Source organism: Eurosta solidaginis, chromosome 4, assembly GCF_040869045.1.
Source record: "Eurosta solidaginis isolate ZX-2024a chromosome 4, ASM4086904v1, whole genome shotgun sequence".
NCBI lineage: Eukaryota > Metazoa > Arthropoda > Insecta > Diptera > Tephritidae > Eurosta > Eurosta solidaginis.
Genome location: NC_090322.1, coordinates 203,649,552 through 203,676,552, shown reverse-complemented (window position 1 = coordinate 203,676,552; position 27,001 = coordinate 203,649,552). Strand labels below are relative to the sequence as shown.

Sequence of the window (27,001 nt, the reverse complement as noted above, 5' to 3'; positions counted from 1 at the left end):
TTATAATCAGCTGTCCCGTGCTGCCACCTTGTATCGTTGCGCCATGGTTTCGCTATAGGGCTGTTATGTTGTCCAACACTGAAATACAACACTGTTGACATTAACAGACGTCATGGCAGAACTCTATAAGGTGGGATCACGGGACAGCTGATTTAACTTTTTTTATTTGATTTGATACATCAACTTTCGGCACAGTACAATTTTGACATTAGTCCATCCAATTTACAAAAACAAAGTACATGGAACTTTTATTTATGTTTGTAGGTATGTTACTATGCTGCCACATTGTATGGTTCCGCCAAGGCAGACGTGTTCTCTTTTAACATTTGTCTCGTTTCCGTGGTTCGTGTTCAAGTTATTCGTGTTTCTTCAGGTTTTGTTAACATTTTTTTATTTTAAACACTTGAAACCAGCACGGCGTTTTTTAAGAAAATTAGGCTTTTTACCCATTAAGCCATAACAATAGGACTTACTAATTTAAATAAATAAAGTTCCCGGAAAGCCGCAAAAACCTAATATACAAAAAATAAAAAATGAACATCCCCAACGAGTATATTTCGAAAACAGAGGATGTGGCGGATCAGGTAAATTGGACAAATATGTTTGGAATGCTATCAATTGACCAAAATCTTCACAAAATTATATGTATGTAGATAAGGGAGCACACACGCCTGTGAATAAGCAAAGTTTAAGAGAAAGTGATCAGCTTAACGTTTGGAATGTGCTTATGCTTTTTTTTATTAAAAGCTGTCAATCTATCTTGAATCATTCGGGTGAGGTGAGGGCGGGGAAATACGCTATTTAGCCGCACGGCAGATTACGGAAAACTGTCAACGTCATCCACTCGTATCATTCGCTTAATAGTGTTGTTGGTCAGCAATTTTGTTACTAATGCTTGATGTTATTGTTAAGTATGAAATATGTATTTTGGTGATAGTGGCGTTGTTGTTGTTGTTGTAGCGATTAGGACACTACCAGAAGGCCTTGGGGAGTGTTATCGATGTTGATGGTCCAGGTCCGTTACGTTCCGGTGCCAAGGCCGACCATCTCGGGAACGATTTGTTATGACCACATGCGACCTCCTAGATCATACCGCCCTCCCACCCGTTAGACCCATGAGGAGTTTGGGGTCGCCAGAGCCTCGGCTGTTAATGAAACATGATTCACTACGGATAGGCGAGGTTGACAATTGGGTTTGGAGAAGCTATGTATTGCGCTGGCAACCTGAAAAGGCTGCGCTACACAAACTCCTTGAATCCGGTATTTTAGTCGCCGCTTACGACAGGCATACCTACCGGGGGTACATTCTAACCCCCTAACCCGCTGGGGTGGCGTCGGCGTTGTCGCCGTAATCTTTACTAGTATGACCGTCCCGTATAAACATATCAATTGCTATGATCTTAGTTGAAAGATTACAAGCTCAATGTTTTCGTCAAATAAAGTATAACAATATGCATACAATTAATTTTTTGGCATACAATTAAGTTTTGTTGATAAACGTAATTCATAGCGTCCGCGACCCAATTATCAACCCCACCCACGCGAGCCGAACCCTGTTGCAAATATGCATGTATCATACACATATTTTGTAGGCGAGGATGTGGCGACCCCAAGTTCGTTATTTTTTTTTTTTTGTATCGATAACGACACTCCCGAAGGCGTTGGGGAGTGTTATCGATGTTGATGGTTCTTTGTCGGATGCAGATCCGGTAATAAGAACCATTAAGGCACCAGCCGGACCATCTCGGGAACCATTTAGTATGTCCACGACGATTAATGGGAGTCCATACATAGTACTTTAGGAGATGTTCCCTTAATCCCCGTGGAGGCGGTGCCAAATCGAGCAGTTTTTGATAGGATGTCCTGGTTTGTAACAATTAAGCACAAACTGCTTGTTCAGCATTTGGTTGTGCTCTTTAATATTGCGCTCTTTGGCCTCACTATGTAGACGGTGTTCGGGGGTCATAAGGAGACATCCGAGACATAGATACTTTATCCTTGTGTTTAGTTGGATTAGACAAAGATTTGACGGTTGACTATCATTTACCAACACTCGCAGAGAGGTTGCAGTTCTTTAAATGCTCCTCCCATTTGGTACGTTTATGTTAATTTACCAGCCGCATGATATCCAAGTTAAGGGGGTCTCTAGGATTGAGGTGTCTCGCAAGGTCACGTTCTAAATTTGCGGCTTCGGCCGGGAAATGCGGTATGATTTCAAGTATTCTACCGGCCGGGATGAGGCGTTCAGAAGCTGAAGCGATGACCTTGCAGAACGCACTCTCACCTTGCCGGACATCAGGCGGAACGAGCCGCAAAAGATTAATTTGTAAAGGTTGTGTAGTCTTCCCAATTAAAAAAAAAAAAAAATAAATGTAAGGCGCGATAACCTCCGAAGAGATCTAAGGCCGAGCTTCTCTTCCAATTTGCGTCTTCCCAATTAGCTTTTTTAAAATTAATGAAAGTCCGCTTTTCAGAGGTGATAAAATTGGCAGGTCGCTCAATTGAAAGGAGTATGGGGAGGTGATCAGAAGCTAAAGTAAGGATCGGTTGCCATTCAACGCCATTGAAATGTCAGGCGAGCTGTGGCAATTACCTGCAATTCTGGTGGGAGCATCGCCGTTTATCATGCAGAAAGTCTTCTTGTCTATTTGCTCTGATAGCTGCCTGCCTCTGCTGTCGACTGGCAAGCTGGAGTGCCAGAGATCGTGGTGAGCGTTGAAATCACCATGGATAAGATGGTTTTCACCTCGCGAAACCTAGCATTATCACCGACTAAATCATTCGTGCCCTTATTTACAACTTGGACGTCCCAAATGTCGACCATTTTGACATCCACGTCGCTGGCATTACGCTACCGACTGTCCTACACCCCAAAATCTTGGGTGTGACGTTTGATCAGGATCTAAATTTTGGTGAGCACGTAGCCGCAATTGCTCCGAAAATCCAGAGCCGTAATAAAATCCTCAAATACCTTGCTGGCAGTGCTTGGGGAAAAGACAAAGAAACGCTCATTACCACATACAAAACAATTGGCCAGCCGTTTGCGTGCTACGCGTCCCCTATATGGTCGCCAAGCCTAAAAACTACCCACGGGAAGAAGCTACATGCCTGCCAAAATACTGCGCTCAGAACCGCCACGGGCTGTCTTCTTATGTCCCCAGAACACCATCTACATAATGAGGCGAGAATACTCCCCATCAGGGAGAGAAATGAGATGCTAACCAAACAGTTCCTGTTGAATACCCAGAAACCTGGGCATCTCAACAGTCACCTGATTGATGAGCCAGCACCGCCTAGGGACTTAAGGAGTCATCTCAGTAAGCATTTTGAGGAAATACGGCACCTGAGAACTCAGCCGTATGAAGCAAAAAAAAACACAAGCAGGTCCTTGGTGAACTCCACAAACAGGCGTCGGACCTTTATGCCGGGAATTGCCTGGTGAATCCAATACTCAGGGAACAGTACCCAAAACTTGCGGAAGAGGAACGCATACTGTCCAGGGAAACGCGAGTCACTCTGGCTCAACTTCGTTCCGGATACTGTAACAGTTTAAACTCTTACATATCCAGAATCAACCCCGACATACCAAATGTATGCCCCGCTTGCAATGTGTCCCCACATGACATTAACCATCTCTTTAATTGTAATGTGGAACCAACGCCTCTAATACCCCTTTCATTATGGTCCACCCCTGTCGAAACAGCAAGTTTCCTTGGACTCCCGTTAGAGGATATTGATGAAAATTTGTGGTCGGTCGCAGCTATTAGGTGGGGCGAAACATTGCTACAAAAACAAAAACAACAGATGGTTTTCGCCACAGAGTAGCGTATTTATATCAAGGCGATAGCCACTTGAACAGCAGGTGGCAGGGGGAATATAGATGTTAATTATTTCTATGTAGGTCAACATCGCCTGACCGGATGGTTATGCCTTGACTCTCTAAGGTATTATCCCTACGTCTGATGTTGGGTTGAAATAGACTATATTGCACGGTGCGATGAGTGATAAAGGCAAGACCATCACCCCCTTGTGCGATCTTGCCTATGAATGTTGTAGCCATCGCAAGTTCGGAGGTCCGATTGCTGCTGGTGTACCTGGTGTCAATGTGTTGGTACTAGTGTTTTGGCAGCAAGGTGCAACGAATGTACATGTCGGACGGTTGCCGTTTGTAAGCCCAGAGCATCTATGAAGGTGGCATAGGCCAAGGCGTGGACTGCATTGGACCGATGCCGCTATCGTAAATACTCTGAGCTGGCATACGGAACACACGGTGTGGGGGACAAGGAGTTGATGACTCCTTCTTACGCGAGTACGAGTGTCGGAAAGGAAGGGGAGGCACGGGGGTAAAAGCTGGTGCTCGACATTGCTACTATCCATGCTACGTATATTGTAGTGATGGGTTGTAGCGGCCGCGTTAGGTGGAAGCGCCATTTGGCACGCGCAACAGCGGACGGTTGGTGTGGACTGCTGAGCAGCGTCGCTGCTAGAAGGTGGCGGAGGTACGCTGAGAGTGAACCGAGGGACTTCCTTGGACGTGAACGACAGGGAGCCACAAAGGTTTTATAGAAATTTCGGGGGCGACGAACGTGATTATCTAACCCAGAACAGCCCGAACGATGCAACCATCTTCTACACGTGACACACTGGCAAGAGTATGACCGTCTGATATCTTTTCCGACATATGCAGCAGAACCACAGCCTGGGGCCGTGGTTAGGTTCAATACCTTCCCGGAGCAGGAGGGTATGGAGCAGTCCAGCTGCAAGGAGCTGCTACGAGGATGACAATTTGTGGGAGGGACGCAACAAATTAAATGGGGTTACACTGAAATGACAGCCCTTAGTCGGGAAAAAAATCCCGAGTCGCTCCGGTACGAAGAACCGGCTGCCGTGGGAAGCACTGGGAGTACCTCATGTTGTTGTTGTAGCGATTAGGTTACTCCCCGAAGGCTTTGGGGAGTGTTATCGATGTGATGGTCCTTTGTCGGATACAGATCCGATACGCTCCGGTAACACAGCACCATTAAGATGCTGGCCCGACCATCTCGGGAACAATTTATATGGCCACATTGAACCTTCAGGCCATCCATCCCTCCCCACCCTCAAGTTCCATGAAGAGCTTGGGGTCGCCAGAGCCTCGTCTGTTAGTGAAACGGGATTCGCCGCTCGAAGGTGAGGTTGACAATTGGGTTGGAGAAGCTATATATTGCGCTACACAACCCCTTGAATCCCGGGGAGTACCTCATGAAACTAGGCGGTGGGGGCAGGATGGCCTAGAAGGTTCAATGTGGTTATATTAAATAGTTTCCCCGGGCTAGTACCTTAATCGTGCTTTTTACCGGAATATATGAACTTTTGAGACCAATTTAATTTGATCATAACCCAATAGACATTTTTATATACATATATCTATGTAAATGTAGTACGCTCCATTGGATTTGACCACACAGAACCTTAAACAATTTTAAAAAGGTTAATTCTCCATAAAATAAGTATATATTATACTTAATGCGCACCTAGTTGCAAACAAAGTTTTTACGACACAAAAAGGCTGTCTTATTAGTTCAGTAAATTTGGTACACACAAATTTGAAAAGTTTTAAAACATCGTATTTGTAAGAGCTCACGAGCTTTAACACCTGTTTATATGTTTCGTCGGCCTAGAATGAAACCTGTGTTTGTCAAAAATGATGCAGATTGGTAGGGCAGGAGCTACCTCATCAACCAGGCAAAACAGTAACGCCACATAGTGGCGATTAACAAGGGAAGCCAACTTTAAGTAGAACTTACTTTCAAATTTCAATGGAACATTTGAATATTTTTTAAAATTCATTTAACCCTTTTGCGATTACTGGAATTTTCTTTTAAATTTATTTATACATATCGCAGGTTTTATTGTAAACTAACTCAACTCAAAATTTTGACTATTTTAGATTTTATGATACACCAACATAACCAACTGATGCGATTTTGCTGGCATTTATAGAATACTCAAAAAGACCAAAGTAGGGGACATGGAAGGCTTTGAATCATTTTTATAATGGAACTCAATGAAAAAATAAAATTAAAAAAAAAAACTTTAAAAAATAAGCTTTTATTATTGGTTAATAAAATTAACTAAAAAGTAAAAAATAAATTGACTGTAAAGAAATATAACACTTTATAAGTTCATTGTAACCTTTAGGCTTCTTCGTCTGCGACAAAAAAATTCCATATTGTACATAATTATATATTTTTAACATTAAAACTTTACACCAAAATTATTAAATCTTACAGTTCATATCACAGTCCTAATTGTTCTAATAAAAGCGTGTTAAATTTTGATGGTATAATTAAGAACATTTAGGACCTTAACTTATAACTTATAAAGTGTTATATTTCTTTACAGTCAATTTATTTTTTACTTTTTAGTTAATTTTATTAACCAATAATAAAAGCTTATTTTTAAAAAAGTTTTTTCTTTAGTTTTATTTTTTACTTTTAGTTCGTTTTATTAACAAGTAATAGAAGCTTGTTCTTAGAAAAGCTTTTTTGTTAAATTTAATTTAAATATGAATTTTTTTTAATTTTTAGTAGGGTAAAATATTGTTTGAATTAGTAATGTAATATTTACTTAGTTATTTGTAACGTTTCTCATCCTGTCCATTTCTTTTAATGCATCAACATTACAAGGTTTCTTCGAAGTCAACTTTGAACAGTCAAGTTCTTCTATTCGTGTGTTAACTAACTTAAATCATATTTTATTGTGACTTTGCCTATGGCGCGTTCAGTTTACAAGTACTCATTGCAGATCTCTGCTCTGTTTCATCGGCAACACGGTTGCTACATCATGTTTTCATTTGGGACCAAAATTCACGAAAAAAAGACCTAATCTCAAAAAAAAGGACCAAATTTTTATTTTATTTTATTGGTATATAAGGAGGTCGTATTCGTTGTAAAATACAAAACTTTAGGATGTTTCCATGGTTTCCTATATACAATTTTACTGCACATAATACATACTTTGCTTAAATTCAAGGAACAAACAAAAATAAAATCTAGTTCATGGTATTATATTTTCACATTCCTAGAATAGGTGTGTGTCGTTCACCAACCTAACGTTGTGAACCTAGATTTGTTCACAAAGCTTTTAGTTCCAGCATTATGTTGTTGGTTGCAATGAAGTAAAATGTATAGCGCAGTTAAGTTTTAGTAAGGAAGGGTTCAAAAATTTGCGTTCTGGTCGAACTATGTGGAAAACTCAGTAGAGCATAAATGAAACTAAGCAATTTTGTTAGTTCTATTTCTATAGATGCTTACTTTTTCTCTTAACGTTTAAACTTTATATCATAGCCTAGATCCAGTAAGTGTGATTTTTGATACCTGGCATCAGGGGTTCATGCTAGCACCTACGGGGATAATTTTACACAAATATTTCTTCCAAAATCAAATCCCTTTTGCATTTGCTTCAAAAGCTGAATATAAAAATAAAACTTTTTTATCGCATTCGTTGTACATCTATAAAGTTATCGCCTTCAAGAAGTATTTCTGCCTTCCAGTTAAAATATTTCTTGTGCTGGGTGAAAAAGATTTAAATATCGAAGTGCCTTCGCCAACTCTCAATATCTCTCGGTAGGCTGGAATTAAATAAGTGGCAAGTACACTTAATATAAAATAAATTAGTTTCATTCTTTTACTTAGTTTTCAATTCATTAAACTCCAAGCTTCATCAGTTGCAAGCCTTGTCAAATTTCTTAGAGGCGCAAGTGCATTTGAAATACATACTTTTAGCTCTACTAGTAACAAAAATCTTTCACTAAGTGTTTAATAACCGATGGAAATATCTAGTCATTATTATTATAAATATTAAACAAGAGTTTTTTCATAAGTTGGCTGTTTCATCAACAATTAACAACAGTATGTTTTGCCAACACTTTTCTTTTTAATGCCTCGCCTAAATTATTTCCTAGGTGAAATGTCACTGTTCTCGTACATTTTTATTGACTGAGCAATTTTTTGTGGTGAGAAATCAATTCAAGTAAATTCAAAATTATTAGTGGGTTAACGAATGTGCTGCAAATTTTTTTGGCAATATTGTGAATTTTTACCTGAGTGAAAAAGAAAGAAACGTACCAAAATCGTGGCAACTGCCTAAAAAGGACCAAAATTGAAGAAAATTGATCAGTGGACCAAATGGGGTTGGAAGGGACCATTTTTGGTCCAAATGGACCCAAAGTGGCAACCGTGATCGCCAAAAATCTGTAAAACAAAATCAAGTGCGCAGAAAAGTATGCAACATTGAGGAATAACAGCCTAACTTCTACGTTTGTTGCATACACAAACAAAGCGAAGTTACCTGCGTTCTTGACGACTTAGGCTTTTATTCCCTTGTGAATACAAATCTTTACCGATAACTCTGTTATCGATTAATTTATTGAATTCTTACTTTTATTCTATTTCGGCCTTTACTTTGTAAATTTTTATAAAATGTGTAAAAAATTTCAGCTCAATCGGACACCGGGAAGTGTATCAAATTTAACTTGCCAGATTTCATTAAATACAACAGCCAAGTGAAAGTAAATAAAATCTTATAATAAAACTTTGTTTGCGTTTTCTTAACAAACAGGGCACAGTCTCAGAAGCTAGGCAAATACTTGAAAATAAAAAACTTTACTTTTTATTAATGAAAATGTTTATACTCAGCCGAGCAGAGCTGACAGAGTATATTAATTTTGTTCGCATAACAGTACCCTGTAACGGCATAAACAAATCGAGACAGATATATACTTCTATATATCAAAATGATCTGGGCGAAAAAAGAAATTCATTTAGCCATGTCCGTCCGTCCGTCCGTCCGTAAACACGATAACTGGAGTAAATTTTGAGGTATCTTGATGAAATTTGGTATGTGCGTTCCTGGGCACTCATCTCAGATCGCTATTTAAAATGAACGAAATCGGACTATAACCACGCCCACTTTTTCGATATCGAAAATTTCGAAAAACAGAAAAACCGCGATAATTCATTACTAAAGACGGATAAAGCGATGAAACTTGGTAGGTGGGTTGACCTTATGACGCAGAATAGAAAATTAGTATAATTTTTTTAAAATGCATGGATGTTGGTTTTATTATTTGTTTTATTTGGATTTTAGTTTTCCTCGTTGCCGACGCTTTTCTCCTCTAGTCGGAAGTGCTCCGCCATCTTCTTCTATACTAGTATCTGGTGTTGCAAATATTTACAGAATATGTCGTGCTTATAGGGTTACCCTTAACTAACCTTATACTACGTTTACAATCTAACCTTATTATACCTTCACAATCTAATCTTATACAATGTTTACATTTTGGACAATGGGCGTGGCACCGCCCACTTTTGAAAGAAGGTAATTTGAAAGTTTTGCAAGCCGTAATTTGGCAGTCGTTGAAGATATCATGATGAAATTTGGCAGGACCGTTACTCCTATTTTTTTAAGTCAAATTATAACAAAAATTGAATATCTTTACAGTATATAAGTAAATTGTATCAACATTCAACTTCAGTTATATGGTGCAACACAATACAAAAATAAAAGAAAATTTGAAAATGGGCGTGGCTCCGCCCTTTTTCATTTAATTTGTCTATAATACTTTTAATGCCAAATGTCGAACAAAAATTTACCAATCCTTGTGAAATTTGGTAAGGGCATAGCTTCTATGACGATAACTGTTTTCTGTGAAAATGGGCGAAATCGGTAGAAGCCACGCCCAATTTTTATACACAGTCGACCGTCTGTCCTTCCGCTCGGCCGTTAACACGATAACTTGAGCAAAAACCGATATATCTTTACTAAACTTAGTTTACGTACTTATCTGAACTCATTTTATCTTGGTATAAAAAATGGTCGATATCCGACTATGACCACGCGCACGATATCGAAAATTACGAAAAATGAAAAAAAGCCATAATTGTATACCGAATATGAAAAAGGGATGAAACATGGTAATTGGATTGGTTTATTGACGCAAAATATAACTTTAGAAAAAACTTTGTAAAATGGGTGTTACACCTACCATATTAAGTAGAAGAAAATGAAAAAGTTCTGCAGGGCGTAATCAAAATCCCTTGGAATCTTGGCAGGAATACTGTTCGTGGTATTACATATATAAATAAATTAGCGGTACCCGACAGATGATGTTCTGGGTCACCCTGGTCCACATTTTGGTCGATATCTCGAAAACGCCTTCACATATACAACTAAGGCCCACAACCTTTTAAAATACTCATTAACACCTTTCATTTGATACCCATGTCATACAAACACATTCCAGGGTTACCCTAGGTTCATTTTCCTAAATGGTGATTTTCCCTAATTTTGTCTCCATAGCTCAGCGGAGTATGTAATGTTCGGTTACACCCGAACTTAGCCTTCCTTACTTGTTATTAATGAAAATTTGTTCAAATATTATTCTCACATTTTGAAACTGATTTCAAAAAACTATTAGGAGAGTGTAAATAAAACTCCGGTGTGAAATGGTTAAGTCTAACAAAGTACAAGCTGAAATTATCCCAAAACTGTTGTTGTTGTAGCGGTGATTCGTATTGATCTTTGACATTTCTTTTTTTTCAAGTTTGGATTATTTTACGATTATAAGGTTTATTTATTTTGGTTGTACTATGAAAGATCTTAGATATTATTGTTAATAAATAAATTAAATTAAATATAATAGGGCCCACTTGCAGAGCATTTCAGTTAAGAGTAAATTTATAAATTTTGCACAATTGTAGAGCTTAACCACTTATGAGAAGCTAATATTTTGTATGCTATTGAATCATAAACTATAAACTTTTTCAAAAAGTCGGATTACTTTGTTACATTTCCAATGTAAGTTGAATTTTTCCCAGTTATTAGCTTTAAAATATTTTATTTTTTCAAGATCTGCCAATTTTTGTTTCCGGTGTTGATTTTATAGTATCAAAAATGTTGTGGTCTATATGTGTGTAGGATATTCGGAATATCATATACATTAGACTGGGTCGAAAAAAAAAAGTTGCTAATGCCCGCCCCTAAATTTAAAGATTATGTTGAGAGGGTTTCGGAATTTTTATTTTTTTTTTGATCCTTCGAAATACAGCCGAAAAGGTTTTTTCGTTGTAGCTGGTCCGATTTTTAAAATTGATATGTCATTATTTTGGCCTTGAGAAGCTTCACATTTCCGTTTAATGCCCTTTTAAGCTATGAGGTCGTTTTCACATGATTACGTCAGCTAACACTTTACCGGTAAATATTAATCAAAATAAAAAATTGAAATATGTAGATTAGGGCGGTTGAAATTGTATGGGGAAAAAACTTCAGGTCCCCATTCAGTTTCTGAATCTATGGGACATACTGAGTAATATTGTCCATGGGCACATAGGTCTGAAATGAATTTCGAGCCTCCCTAATTTTGTTAGAAAATATTTTTTTTAGAAATTTTTATTATTATTTTTGTTAGAAAATATTTTGGGCTATTTAAAAATTGAATTTGCAATATGGAAAAGTAAAATATTCGTCGATTTTTGCAACAAATTCGTCGATTTTCCCCAAAAAGAAGCGATATAATGCGAAAAATAGTAGGTCAAGCGACCTATAGCGACGAATATTTTACTTTACCATATTGCAAATTCAATTTTTAAATAGCCCAAAATATTTTCTAACAAAAATAATAATAAAAATTTCTAAAAAAAATATTTTCTAACAAAATTAGGGAGGCTCGAATTCATTTCAGAGCTATGGTCCCATGGGAAATATTACTCAGTATGGTCCATAGATTCAGAAACTGGAGGTGCCTTTTCAACAATAAATTTGACCCACCCTAACGTACATACATTCACTAAAAACTCACAAAAAACAAAGTGCTGTTACATTTGTGTTAATTAAAATAAAGTTATACTTATACCGTTTTCACACAGAAACTTCACAATTCTATTTAATGAAATAATTAAGTTTCCCTTGTCATACAGGGCCTTTTGCTTCATTAAGCGAACATCTGTCAGCAGCCGCAAAAAAAGTATTTCGTTTTTACAAAAAATAGTTAAAATGGAAAGCAGCCGTTTCCTTCTTAACTATAAATACAATCACAATAAAATGCATGCGCAACTACCCACAGATGTTGCACCTAACCAAATATGGGCCTATTTTCGAAAAAGCCATACTATCTTTTGCAGCAAATGCAGCGAAAACTAAATTTTAAATTTTTCGTGTGTTTCTATTTTTCATAAATTATTGAAAATAATTTATTTTTGATTGTCATTAGTTACATTGACAATAAAATTCGAAGCAACACGGAAAGCCCACTGGATTTTTCACTCAATAAAGCAATAATGAGATAATTAAGAATTTGTATTTTGTATGGAAGATTGAGTTCAATTAGTGCTTTAATGTAGAAAACTTGACTAATCATTTCATTAAGCCTCTGTGTGAAATTGGCATTAAATCAAGTAATACAAGCATAGTAGAAATTAAGAAATAAAAGCAATTTTTAAATAACCCTAACATACTCGCAATATCAATAAGCTTTACTTCTTTCATAACTTTCACCACACTCCTCTCATTCGACATGCACCAGGTGTATTTAATTTTTGATTTTTTTTTTATCGGATTATATTTCAGTTTGAATGTGTCTTTAGATTTGGAGCTATGTATTATGTATCTTGGCCGACCGGTTTGGTTCGGGTTGGTTTTACTCTTTTCATATGTTTTAAGTTTTTTTTTATTGAAAGTTTTAATGCAGATTTGAGTTAGTGATCGCTCTACATACACATGTAGTATATAAAAAAAGTAAAAAACAAATCGCCACACATGCACTTTCAATTAATATTCATTATTACATTTACATAACAACAATTGGCTGCGCGCAGAAGGGCTGTTATGACTATAAGAATTGTACTTAGCACGTAAATCGTTATTATATTTACTGTTTGCCTATAAAATTAAAATAATATTTATAAGATGTTGACTGGTTAATAGTAAAATAAAATAAGGTTATAAATTTTCATAGCTACTTTATTATGGCGTGAAAACACATTCAACGTTGACAAAAGAAAAACTAATAATTCACCAGAATTATTCATGTTTTAATATAAGCAATAGAAACTAGACTTACTTAGCCCATCCTAGCCAAGACTCATTTTTATAGTAAACAGCTGCGCACATATTTGCTAAAAGTGCTTTATAAAATTAAAAAAAATTTGTTTAATGCCATTACTCCTTTTTATACTCAGCGTGCTTTGCACACAGAGGATATTAACTTTGATTGGATAACGGTTGGTTGTACAGGTATAAAGGAATCGAGATAGATATAGACTTCCATATATCAAAATGATCAGTATCGAAAAAATTTTTTTTAACACGTTAACTTAAGTAAATATTGAGATATCTTCACGAAATTTGGTACACGAGCTTATCTGGACCCAGAATAGATTGGTGTTGAAAATGAGCGATATCGGATGATAACCACGCCCACTTTTTATATATATAAAAACACAAAAAACATGATAATTTAGTAAATAATACCATAAACAAATCAGCAAAGGTCCCGCATTCCGGAATTGTTGTATTTGTAATCGAATTTGAAAAAAAATTTGATGACGTAGCGCTTTTGAAGTTTTTCGATTTATTACATTTCATCTCATTTCGCTACCGGTGTTCGGAGAATTTAAAACTGTTACCTGAGTAAACGACTACGGCGGAGTAAAAATAAAATTTTCGGAGTATATTTTTTTTTCCTTTTTGAAATCTGTTCGCCCGCTTCTAACTAACATCAAATTGATTTTGTGGCTTGGCAATCCCTTCGATTGTGTTTTCGTCATGAAAAGTTTCTCAGCAAAAACTCCTTATCGGATGCACATGGAGTCGGCCTGAAACGTGTAGGATTACCAAATAATGCTCTCATTAGCACACAATATTCTGGAAGAAAAGTGGGCTCTATCTCCCCGGATATATATCGGGAAAAATATTATTATTTTTGGTTTATCATACATTTTTCATACTCTTTTAATGACAGAATGTTTCAAGACCGGGGCAGATTTCTGTAGAAATGATAATGGCGACCTGGTAACTGACGTACAGAGTGGGGAGGGGGGGGGGGGGCGGGGAAGACGAACCCGATACCCCGATTGCCGATGATGAAAGCACGCTCCGGCATCCAACTTTGGCGAAGTGAGAATGGCAATATTACGGTTAAAAAATTACAAAGTGCCAAGTAATGACGGGATACCCGCCGGGCTGTTCAAACATGGAGGCGAAGAGCTGGTATAAGATAAAGAAGCAAAAAAAGTCGGTCTTGGAATAAATGTGGGCAAGACGAAGTACTTGCTGTCATCGTGGCCTTTGTAGCCACGTCACTGTTGACGGATTCAAAATTGGAGACTGTGAAGGATTTCGTATATTTGGGAAGCAGCTTTAAAAGCAAAAACAATGTCGGCCTAGAAATCAAACAAGTGCTTCTTTAAGCAATTGAAAAGTAAAGTCCTGTCTCGACGAACAAAATTCTCGCTCTATAAGTCACTTATCATAACTGTCCTGATGTATGGCTCGGAATGATGGGAGGTGTCGAGAGAAGATGAGATGGCCCTTGGAGTATTCGAGAGAAAAGTTCCGGAGGATTTATAGTCTTATCCGTGATGTCGACGGCGAGTATCGAAGGAGGTATAATGATGAGCTATATGAGCTTTTCGCAGATATGACGATAGAGCAGCCAATAAAAACAGAAAGCTTCGCTAGCTAGGTCATGTTATGCGGATGAACGAATACGCTCCAGCAGTTTGTAAACATAAGAAAGAGAAGACCTTCACTGAGTTTGGAAAGACAGTTGGAGGAAGCTTTGACCTCGCTTGGTGCTCCCAATTGGCGAGTGTTATCACAAAACAGGGTTAGCTAACGTCACTGACTCAACGTACTTCATTTTTATATAAAACTTCAAGAAGAGCAGTATGTTGAATTTAGGCAGGATTTACAGATCGCTTCTGGACACATTTTTGCTTGCATTTTACTCCTTCTATTCTCATTCCATATGAAAAATGTGAACAAACATGTCTTAAGACACGAAAAATCATTTCGTCCAATCGTCACTTGTAAACAATCAGCTTTTCATACGTACATATGCATTGAAAACTTCAACCAAAAGATATTAGGTAGTAATACTATTTAGTTTTCAACTCGACCCAAATAAACCTTTAAGATAAAAAATGTAGTAGGAGGTAAGAGGGGAGCAAAATACTTCGATTGGAATAAAGACTGAACACTGCGTCAACAATAAAACATGTTGTCAAAAGCGTGACGTCACGCCGAGAAATTTATCTCCCATCCAACTATGATTTTTTTGCTCTCTCATTTTTTAATGCGGGATCTGTTTATTGGTTCATGAAATAATACACCTAGAATGTTGAAATTTGACATGTGGACTGATATTGAGACTTGATAAAAATTTGAAAAAATTTGTTTAAATGGGCGTGGCACCGCCCACTTGTGATAAAATCAATTTTACAAATATTATTAATCACAAATCAAAAATCGTTAAACCTATCGTAACAAAATTAACGCATCGGTTAAGGACCACGCCCACTTTTATATAAGAGATTTTTAAAAGGGTCGTGGACCAGTAAAATAAGCCATATCTTTGCAAAAAAGAGTTGAATGGTATTTCATTTCCCAAGTGGATTTATAATAATAAATAGGATAAACTTTAAATTTTAAAAAATGGGCGTGGCCCCGCCCCTTTTATGACTAAGCCATTTTCTATGTTTCGGGAGCCATAATTCGAAGAAAAATTAACGGATCCTTATAAAATATGGTACACAAATTTTCCCTATAGCAGGAAATATTTCTAGAAAAAATGGGCGAAATCGGTTAAAGACCACGGCCACTTTTATATAAAAGATTTTTAAAAGCGTCGTAGACGAAAATAATAAGCAATATCTTAGCGAAAAAGAGCTTTGTATCAATAGAATTTTAAATTCTAAATTGAATTATAACATTGGCGTGGCACCGCCCCTTTTATGACTAAGCAGTTTTCTATGTTTCGGGAGCCATAACTCGAAGAAAAATTTACATACCGTAATGAAATTGGGTACACATATTTTCCTTATAGCAGAAAATATATCTAGTAAAAATGGACGGGATCGGTTTGAAGACCACGGCAACTTAGATATAAAACAAGTTTAAAAGGGTCGTAGACTAGAATAATAAGCTACAACTTAGCAAAAAATAGTTTTGAATCAATGATATATCACTTATAAAGTTTTATTGTAAGAGGAAATGGGGAGACATTTTCTTTAAACGGTCGGTGTTACGTGTTATGTAGAAAAGTAATTTATCTGAAATGAAATGTAAAATTGAAGCTCACGCTGAGTATATAATGTTCGGTTACACCCGAACTTAGGCACCTTTACTGGTTTTTTTAAACGTGTCAGTATTATAACATAGACTTTACAGATATGTATTAATCGGCTTACCGTTGTCTTCATGAAATAAAATACCGTTGCCTGTTTATAGTGTGCAGTAAGAAAATTAATTTATCCAGCAGTTTTTAGTGGAAAAATATGTGGAAATCGGTAAAATGCCAACATATTTTTAGTTTTAAATGTGTGTATTTTTATAAATCATATGTAGTATGTATGTACAGTTGGTCTTAATAGCAATGGCGCTCAGGTGGCACTTCTAAAAAAAAAATTTATTTTGTTAGAAAAATTATTCTCGGCTGTTCTGAACCATAATCGTTAGGGCATAATGTGAAATTAAAATGCAGAAACATGTACATCGTCCCGTTTTTTTCGCTAACCATGTACCTGATGTTGAGAAAGTGTTAGCATGCCAAAAAAAAAAAACTAACTCAAGCCCTTACGTTTTGCATACAAAATGTATATACGTGGTGAATTAAGGAGCTTAAATCATGACGGTATTTTCGACAAACTAACTATCGTCTCGTCTTATGGTGATATCATTTAAAATAACAGATTTTCTCAAAAAGTGCAGTTACATGGTTAACGGATAAAGCGGACGACATTGTCCCATTTCATACCCCCGATTGGTGGGTGAAGGCGCGAAGCAAAGTAAAGAAATTTACTGCCGGCGAATGGTATCTGTGTAAGATCTGAGAAAATAGAGTATATTGATAAAACTATATATTTAAAGAAAAACAGTAGTTCCGTGCTTAAAAGAATTTTTAATAATAATAATTTTTCTTTGAGAAGACAAAATTTAACAAGTAAGGAAGGTTAAGTTCGGGTTTTAACCGAACATTACATACTCAGTTGAGAGCTATGGTGACAACATAAGGGAAAATAACCATGTAGGAAAATGAACCGAGGGTAATCTTGGAATGTGTTTGTATGACATGTGTATCAATTGAAAGGTATTAAAGAGTATTTTATGAGGGAGTGGGCCATAGTTCTATAGGTGGACGCCATTTAGGGATATCGCCATAAAGGTGGATCAGGGTTGACTCTAGAATTTGTACGATATGGGTATCAAATGAAAGGTGTTAATGAGTATTTTAAAAGGGAGTGATCCTTAGTTCCATAGGTGGACGCCGTTTCGAGATATCGCCATAAAGGTGGACCAGGGGTGACCCTAGAATTTGTTTGTACGATATGGGTATCAAAATAAAGGTATTAATGAGGGTTTTAAAAGGGAGTGTTGGTAGTTGTATAGGTGGTCGCCTTTTCGAGATATCGGCATAAAGGTGGACCAGGGGTGACTCTAGAATTTGTTTGTACGATATGGGTATCAAATAAATGGTGTTAATGAGTATTTTAAAAGGGAGTGATCCTTAGTTCTATAGGTGGACGCTGTTTCGAGATATCGCCATAAAGGTGGACCAGGGGTGACCCTAGAATTTGTTTGTACGATATGGGTATCAAAATAAAGGTATTAATGAGGGTTTTAAAAGGGAGTGTTGGTAGTTGTATAGGTGGTCGCTTTTTCGAGATATCGGCATAAAGGTGTACCATGGGTGAATCTAGAATGTGTTTGTACGATATGGGTATCAAATTGAAGGTATTAATGAGGGTTTTAAAAGGGAGTGTTGGTAGTTGCATAGGTGGTCGCCTTTTCGAGATATCGGCATAAAGTTGGGCCAGGGCTGACTCTAGAATTTGTTTGTACGATATGGGTATCAAATAAAAGGTGTTAATGAGTATTTTAAAACGGAGTGATCCTTAGTTCCATAGGTGGACGCCGTTTCGAGATATCGCCATAAAGGTGGACCAGGTGTGACTCTAGAATTTGTTTGTACGATATGGGTATCAAACAAAAGGTGTTAATGAGTGATCCTTAGTTCCATAGGTGGACGCCGTTTCGAGATATCGCCATAAAGGTGGACCATGGGTGAATCTAGAATGTGTTTGTACGATATGGGTATCAAATTAAAGGTATTAATGAGGGTTTTAAAAGGGATTGTTGGTAGTTGTATAGGTGGTCGCCTTTTCGAGATATCGGCATAAAGGTGGACCAGGGGTGACTCTAGAATTTGTTTGTACGATATGGGTATCAAATAAAAGGTGTTAATGAGTATTTTAAAAGGGAGTGATCCTTAGTTCCATAGGTGGACGCCGTTTCGAGATATCGCCATAAAGGTGGACCATGGGTGAATCTAGAATGTGTTTGTACGATATGGGTATCAAATTAAAGGTATTAATGAAGGTTTTAAAAGGGAGTGTTGGTAGTTGTATAGGTGATCGCCTTTTCGAGATATCGGCATAAAGGTGGACCAGGGGTGACTCTAGAATTTGTTTGTACGATATGGGTATCAAATAAAAGGTGTTAATGAGTATTTTAAAAGGGAGTGATCCTTAGTTCCATAGGTGGACGCCATTTCGAGATATCGCCATAAAGGTGGACCAGGGGTGACCCTAGAATTTGTTTGTACGATATGGGTATCAAATGAAAGGGGTTAATGAGCATTTTAAAAGGGAGTGGGCCTTAGTTCTATAGGTGGACGCCTTTTCGAGATATCGCCATAAAGGTGGACCCGGGGGGACTCTAGAATGCGTTTGTCCAAATGGTATCAAATTAAAGGTATTAATATGGGTTTTAAAAGGGAGTGGTGGTAGTTGTATAGGTGGTCGCCTTTTCGAGATATCGCCATAAAGGTGGACCAGGGGTGACTCTAGACTGTGTTTGTACGATATGGGTATCAAATGAAAGGTGTTAACGAGTCTTTTTAAAAGGGAGTGGGCCTTAGTTCTATAGGTGGTCGACTTTTCGAGATATCGCTATAAAGGTGGACCAGGGGTGACTCTAGAATGGGTTTGTACGATATGGGTATCAAATTAAAGGTATTAATGAGGCTGTGGTGGTAGTTGTATATGTGAAGGCATTTTCCAGATATCGACCAAAATGTGGACCAGGGTGACCCAGAACATCATCTGTTGGATACCGCTAATTTATTTATATATATAATACCACGAACAGTATTTTTGCCAAGATTTCAAGGGTTTTTTATTTCGCCCTGCAGAACTTTTTCATTTCATTCTACTTAATATGGTAGGTGTCACACCCATTTTACAAAGTTTTTTTCTAAAGTTATATTTTGCGTCAATAAACCAATCCAAATACCATGTTTCATCCCTTTTTTCGTATTTGGTATAGAATTATGGCATTTTTTCGTTTTTGGTAATTTCGATATCAAAAAAGTGGGCGTGGCCATAGTCGGATTTCGGCCATTTTTTGTACCAATACAAAGTGAGTTCAGATAAGTACGTGAACTAAGTTCAGTAAAGATATATCGATTTTTGCTCATCATCGTGTTAACGGCCGAGCGGATAGACAGCCGGTCGACTGTGTATAAAAACTAGGCGTGGCTTCAGCCGATTTTGCCCTTTTTCACAGAAATAAGTTATAGTCCCAGAATCTAAGCCCCTACTAAATTTCACAAGTATTGGTAAATTTTTGTTCGACTTATGGTATTAAAAGTATCCTAGACAAATTAAATGAAAAAGGGCGGAGCCACGCCCATTTTGAAATTTTCTTTTATTTTTGCATTTTGTTCCACCATATCATTAATGGAGTTGAATGTTGACATATTTTACTTATATACTGTAAAGATATTAAATTTTTTGTTAAAATTTGACTTAAAAAAAAATTTTTTTTAAAAGTGGGCGTGGTCATTCTCCGATTTTGCTAATTTTTATTAAGCATACATATAGTAATAGGAGTAACGTTCCTGCCAAATTTCATCATGATATCTTCAACGACTGCCAAACTACAGCTTACAAAAGTTTTAAATTACCTTCTTTTAAAAGTGGGCGGGGCCACGCCCATTGTCCAAAATTTTACTAATTTTCTATTCAGCGTCATCAGTTCAACTCACCTACCAAGTTTCATTGCTCTATCCGTCTTTGGTAATGAATTATCGGACTTTTTCGGTTTTTCGAAATTTTCGATATCGAAAAAGTGGGCGTGGTTATAGTCCGATATTGTTCATTTTAAATAGCGATCTGAAATGAGTGCTCAGGAACCTACATACCAAATTTCATCAAGATACCTCAAAACTTACTCAAGTTATCGTGTTAACAGTCAGACGGACGACGGACATGGCTCAATCAAATTTTTTTCTCGATCCTGATGATTTTGATATATGGAAGTCTATATCTATCTCGATTCCTTTATACCTGTAAAACCAACCGTTATCCAATCAAAGTTAATATACTCTGTGAGCTCTGCTGAACTGAGTATAAAAAGATAGAAGTGTAGAAAAAGAATTTTCAAAACAAAGTAAAAATTGGTAATAGTGTTTGACACATAGAGTTTTTACAATAAATGCAAATTCTGCTATTTTTGATAATCTATTTTTAAATCGAAAAATAAAAAGATGCAAATTTTTTAAATGGACCAATAAAAACGAAAGAAGACTCTTTAAACAAAAACATAATCTTGGTGAACTCTGATATTCAAACACTGTAAAAGTTGTATGAGTAACAAAAATATAAAGGTTATATCAAAAGTATATTTAGTTTTTGTTCTTCATAAAAACGTTTACAGTGGTTTATGCTAAAATTTGAATATCAAAGCTCAACAAAATTATATATTTATTTAAAAAGACATTTTCAGTTTCTAATGGTCCGTTTATATAAAGGAAGTACTAAACAAATTTATATCTTCTTTTTATTTCCTCATTTTGTTGCATTGTCAAGGTGACCTGAACTTTGTGTAAGGTTTCATGTTTCCAGGTCAATGAATAGTTACTTGAAAATAGATCGCAAGATTCCGCAATTCTAAATGGACTTCTTAATGCCTCTAAATATCTCGACCCCTGTCCCATCTAGAAAAATCTCTTTCAGTTGAAGAATCCTATTCTCCAATTATTTTTTTGGTCAATATATGGGTAAAACATAACTAATATCCCAACCACGCAAAATTTATATGTATATCATTAATTACATTCGGTCGTATTAAAAAAAAACTGAGCAATTGCTATTGCTTAAGATTTTATATCTTTTACTCAGATTTTGCTACCGTAGAAGTTTTCTTAAAAATCTTTCCCAAAGAACTCTGAGATAATTTATAATCATTACTTGAACATTTATTAATTTTAATTAATTTATTAATTTAGGTAATACGTCGCGGAAAAAATATACTGCCCACAGTTGCTCGCTTATGTTTGATCGCGACATTTTTCGAAGATGGCTTGCGTATGTATTTCCAGTGGAATGAACAACGCGAATATATGGACTTAAGTTGGGGTTGTGGTAAATTTTTGGCAACAGTTTTTGTGTTAGTAAATTTGTTTGGACAATTGGGTGGCTGTGCCATGGTTCTCGCCAGATTTAAGGTGGATATTGCTGTGGGTGTGCTCTTCTTTATAGTTGTGTTACAGGTTTGTACATACAAATGTAGATATATCCTCCCATAAATTAAAGTAAAATAAAAATAAAACAATAATAATTATTTTTGTTTTTATCGGCCTATTGATAAATGATTCAAAGTTCGATGCGAGCTCAAGGCCAGAACAATAATTTTTTTTTCTAATGATAATTATTGTTATTTTCTTTTTAATTTTGCTAAATTTGAAAAATTGTATTTTGTTTTTGGAATAGTAAGTAGAAAATTTTTTAGACCTCGCATCGAACCTTGAATCATTTATCAATAGGCCGATAAAAACAAAAACAATTGTTAATAAACCATGAGCACTTGGGAAATGTCAAACAAAGAAATTGACAATAAACAAATCCAGCATTATCAGTGATTTGCAACAGATGGCGCATACTGAATAAATATAGTTGGTAAAGAGGAATAGAAGTAGCAATTTATCACCAAACACCGCTGTATAGCTAAATGGTTAGCGCAGAATGCCTAAAGCGTACTGATGATGAAGGCTTAGCACCCTTCGAAATGGATCTATCTTCGCAGCTATGACAGGTTGTCTGAAAAATTTTCTACTTACTATTACAAAAACAAAATACAATTTTTCAAACTTAGAAAAATTTAAAAAAAATAACAATAATTATCATTAGAAAAGAATTATTGTTCTGGCCTTGAGCTCGCATCGAACCTTGAATAAAACAATAATTTTTTTATATTCAGCGTGCTTTGCACACAGAGTATATTAACTTTGATTGGATAAGGGTTGTTTGTACAGGTATAAAGGAATCGAGATATATATAGACTTCCATATATCAAAATCATCAGTATCGAAAAAAAATTGATTGAGCCATGTCCGTCCGTCCATTATCACGATAACTTGAAGTAAATATTGAGATATATTCACCAAATTTGGTACACGAGCTTATCTGGACCGAGAATAGATTGGTATTGAAAATGAGCGAAATCGGATGATAACCACGCCCACTTTTTATATATGTATATAAAATTTTGGAAAACACAAAAACCTTATTATTTAGTAAATAATACACCTAGAATATTGAAATTTGACATGTGGACTGATATTGAGACTCTTGATAAAAATTTGAAAAAATTGTTTAAAATAAAATAATCAATTTTACAAATATTATTAATCATAAATCAAAAATCGTTAAACCTATCGTAACAAAATTCGGTCAGAGAGGTTGCCTTTCCTATAAGTAATGCTTTGAAGAAAAATTAACGAAATCGGTTAACGACCACGCCCACTTTTATATAAAATATTTTTAAATCGTGGACGAATAAAATAAGCTCTATCTTGGCAAACAAGAGCTTTATATCAATGGTATTTCATTTCCCAAGTGGATTTATAATAATAAATAGGAAAAACTTTAAATTTAAAAAAATGGGCGTGGCACCGCCCCTTTTGACTTAGAAATTTTCTAGAGAAATTAACGGATCGTAATAAAATTGGGTACACATATTTTCCCTATAGCAGGAAATATTTCTAGAAAAAATGGGCGACATCGGTTAAAAACCACGCCCACTTTTATATAAAAGATTTTTAAAAGGGTCGTAGACTAGAATAATAAGCTATAACTTAGCTACAAATAGTTTTGAATCAATGATATTTCACTTATAAAGTTTTATTGTAAGAGGAAATGGAGAAATATTATTTTGTAAACGGGCGGTGCCACGTATTATGTAGAAAAGCAATTTATCTGAAATGAAATGTACAATTGAAGCTCACGCTGAGTATATAATGTTCGGTTACACCCGAACTTATCCTTCCTTACTTGTTAACAATAATATTCTGCCTCATTTAGACAATCGCTTACTCCATACTTTGGGATATACAATTCCTGTTGCGAAATCTAGCGCTTATAGGTGCCCTCTTACTCGTTTTGGCGGAATCACGAGTGGAAGGACGTAGTCTATTCGCCGGTGTTCCATCGCTTGGCGAAAATAAACCGAAGAATGTTATGCAACTTGCTGGTCGCATATTACTCGCATTTATGTTTATCACATTAATACGCTTCGAAATGAGCTTCCTACAGGTAGTTAAAACTAAACTGCATAATTATATATTACTTAGTATTTTTTCAAAAAATATAGTTTTATACGTTATTTATATTACATACTCTAATTTTTTTCAATTCTTTGGTTTCATAGATTGTTCAAGATATCATTGGATCGATTTTAATGGTACTCGTTACGATCGGCTACAAAACAAAATTGTCTGCACTTATACTCGTAGCATTATTGACTGTATTGAATTTATATCATAACGCGTGGTGGACCATTCCATCATATAAACCACTAAGAGATTTTCTTAAATATGACTTTTTCCAGGTAAAGTAATGAATAATACGTCTGTAGTATAATTTATTGCCCATTCATATAGGACATTCGATACTAGCTTCTCGAACTTATTGTGAGGATGCTTTCTGTTAAGATCATTAAGGTGTAGCGCTCTAATCCACTATTGCAGGACAATACAATTCAACCCCAACGAGTTTAATCCCGCTTCAATTATGATTGTCGACTACCTATGTACTTCGATCATCACTTACCATAAGGGGATCTCTAGGGGATTGCGCAGTTGGCTCGAATTATAACTATGTATATTAAGCTATATAAGCATCGAATCTTAACTTCAAACTCTGAAGCGTCTTTGATTGCTAATACATCGGAGATGTCCTTCCCCATTGTGACACCCTTTTTTGTATACCAGATTCTTATTCCTACTTCTTCACTTAAAACTTACGAGTTACGGTCTTACCGCGGCCACTTTCCTTACGAACCTGTACGCATTTTCTTCGTAAAGCAAGGGCTTTGATGTTTTTTGACTATCACAAGATGATGGTTTGATTCAATATTAAGATCTCGTATTATGCGCACATTCAGGACGTTGGTATGATCAACATAGGTTTGAGTTGTTCGATTGAAATATAGCCATTAGCTAACTGATTTCCTTTTGCGCTGGAACCTGGTACTCACAAAAATTATATTTCGAACATTTTTAATGCTCAAAAAAATCTAAATATCCTATCGAATTAGTTACTTTCGCGAGAATAAAATACAATCCACCCCGGCTAGTCTAGTTCCTAAATGCGGTATTCGTTTCCTATCTAAATAGTGTACCACTATGGGGCAACACTTCTTCCCGAAAACTGATAAGAACTCGAAACAGCGGCGATATTTCCGACGATCATTTCGTCAGAAAGGAAATAGAAAATGCTGGCAGGGTAGAAATAAAATAATTTTACTACAATAATGCATATTTCTCTATTTCTAGACGCTTTCTGTTATTGGCGGTTTGTTAATGATTGTGTCACTGGGCCCAGGTGGCGTATCAATGGACGAGCATAAAAAGAAGTGGTAGACTTTGCGACTAGACAATCGAAAGCCGCCTACATACATAGTAGAGAACATCATAAACTTGATTTTTATTGTAAACAAATGTATTCCTTTCTTTTAATTTTTTTTTTTCATAAATTAGACAAGTTTTTATATAAAACCAACGATAAAAAAAAACCATAAAATGGGAACAAATGATGATAAAAGTATAATATGTGTAATAAAAAACAAAAATGTAAATTTAGAGAAAATCATTTTAAAAGTTAATCTAATTAGAAACAGTCGTCTTTGGAATCAGCCAATGTTTTTTGCTCCATGAAAAGTTACCTTCAAATTAAATGCATAAAAAAACAACAACCACTCCTTTTGTACTTCCGCATTTATAAGAAAAAGCATAGTATATGTAATATAATTTTAATCTAGATTTTATGAGATTACGTTAAATTCCAAGTTGATGATTTTTATGTTATGTAATATGTGCCACATGTTGTGCGTATGACTGTACATAAATAAGTTATTAAGAATAAAAACAAAATGTGCAACTCAAAATCACCTTTTCCCATGGACATTTTCAATACTATATTTATTATGATTTAGTTGCACAAATAAAATCTAAGAATTTGTCTGTAATTCAATCATTTTTTTTTTATAAAAATGTAAAACTATATGTGAAATAGGGTAAAAATAAAAGATTTAATTTGGCTAAGATACTGATGTCTTTGTTTTAAGTAAAAAGACTTCCAACAGCTAGTTATAGGTTAGTTATATATGGATTAGGTTAGGTTGAACTGGCGGTTCTTGAGGACCTCACATAGACTGAATAAGTCATTAGTGTTAACAGAAATTTGTTTCAACGACCAAACTGAAAACCCGTTTCACTGACCAAGCCTAATTTAAAGGCATGTGACGCCAGAAGGTAGTGTCCAGTCAGAATACCCGTCATGAGTATACAGTCCTCTCTTTTTAATGATAAAATCAACTTTATTAGTCTAAGGTTGTAAGACCTACACATAATCTTCGACACTTTACAGCCCCGCGCTTGAACCCACGCCTTTCCTGCTTGGTCGATCATGTGCACCTCTTGCCTTCGCTTAATCTGGCACAGTCTTATTGGGACGCCTACGGAGCAAGCTTCAAGGGATGCGCCCTTTTAAGCTAGTTCATCCGCTTTTTCATTCCCATCTATTCCCATATGCCCAGGGACCCAATATAGATGTAGGTTTCTCCCTGTCCCGATTCTCTCCAGAAACTGCTTACACTCGAAACACGCATTTAGATGCTGTGCTATGCGAGATTATTGCCTTAATTGCTGCTTGACTGTCAACATAAAAGTTAACACGGTTGCAGCTTAAGCTATTATCTTCCAGGATTTCTACTGCTTTGGTTACGGCTAATATTTCCGCTTAGAAAACGCTACAGTAATCCGGTTGCCTGTAGGATCTGCTTATTTCCGGATCAGCACGGTATACCGCAGACCCTACTCCTTCCACTACTTTGGAACCATCTGTGTACACACGTATCGCCTCGTCCGCCATTTGCGCACCCTTGCGCAAACCGTTCACCTCTATTGTGGCTTTAAGATCTCCCTCGAAGCGCAGATAGTGAATCAGGTAGTCTGTTCGTCTTGTGATTGATGATGCTATACTACTATGGCCGTATGGTCGGCGCTCAAGCTGCCCCGAGGCACCGAACCTGGTTGCAGTTGTTAACGCTGTTCTTTGCTACCAGGTCTACAGGTGGAATGTGCAGAATGGCATACAGTGCAGCCGTCGGGGTTGTTTTCAGGGCTCCCGTAATGCTAAGCATCGGTAGTATGCATACCCCCTCTAATTTTTTGAGGTATGTT

The 27,001-nt window shown here is 36.3% G+C and overlaps 1 protein-coding gene across 2 annotated transcripts; it reads left to right on the top strand.

Annotated features, from left to right (window-relative positions):
* The first annotated feature begins 317 nt into the window (after positions 1-317).
* Positions 318-25,863, top strand: Surf4 (Surfeit locus protein 4). 2 transcript variants are annotated; one of them, XM_067784597.1, is made up of 5 exons: positions 318-584; positions 21,548-21,811; positions 23,622-23,852; positions 23,968-24,147; positions 25,094-25,863. In XM_067784597.1, the coding sequence occupies exons 1-5, from the start codon at positions 534-536 to the stop codon at positions 25,178-25,180; spliced, it is 813 nt and encodes a 270-aa protein (XP_067640698.1). In that variant the 5' UTR covers positions 318-533; the 3' UTR covers positions 25,181-25,863. The 2 variants fall into 2 exon arrangements, with proteins under 2 accessions (XP_067640698.1, XP_067640699.1); XM_067784598.1 differs by lacking the exon at positions 318-584 and adding an exon at positions 16,461-16,547.
* Positions 25,864-27,001: the final 1,138 nt, after the last annotated feature.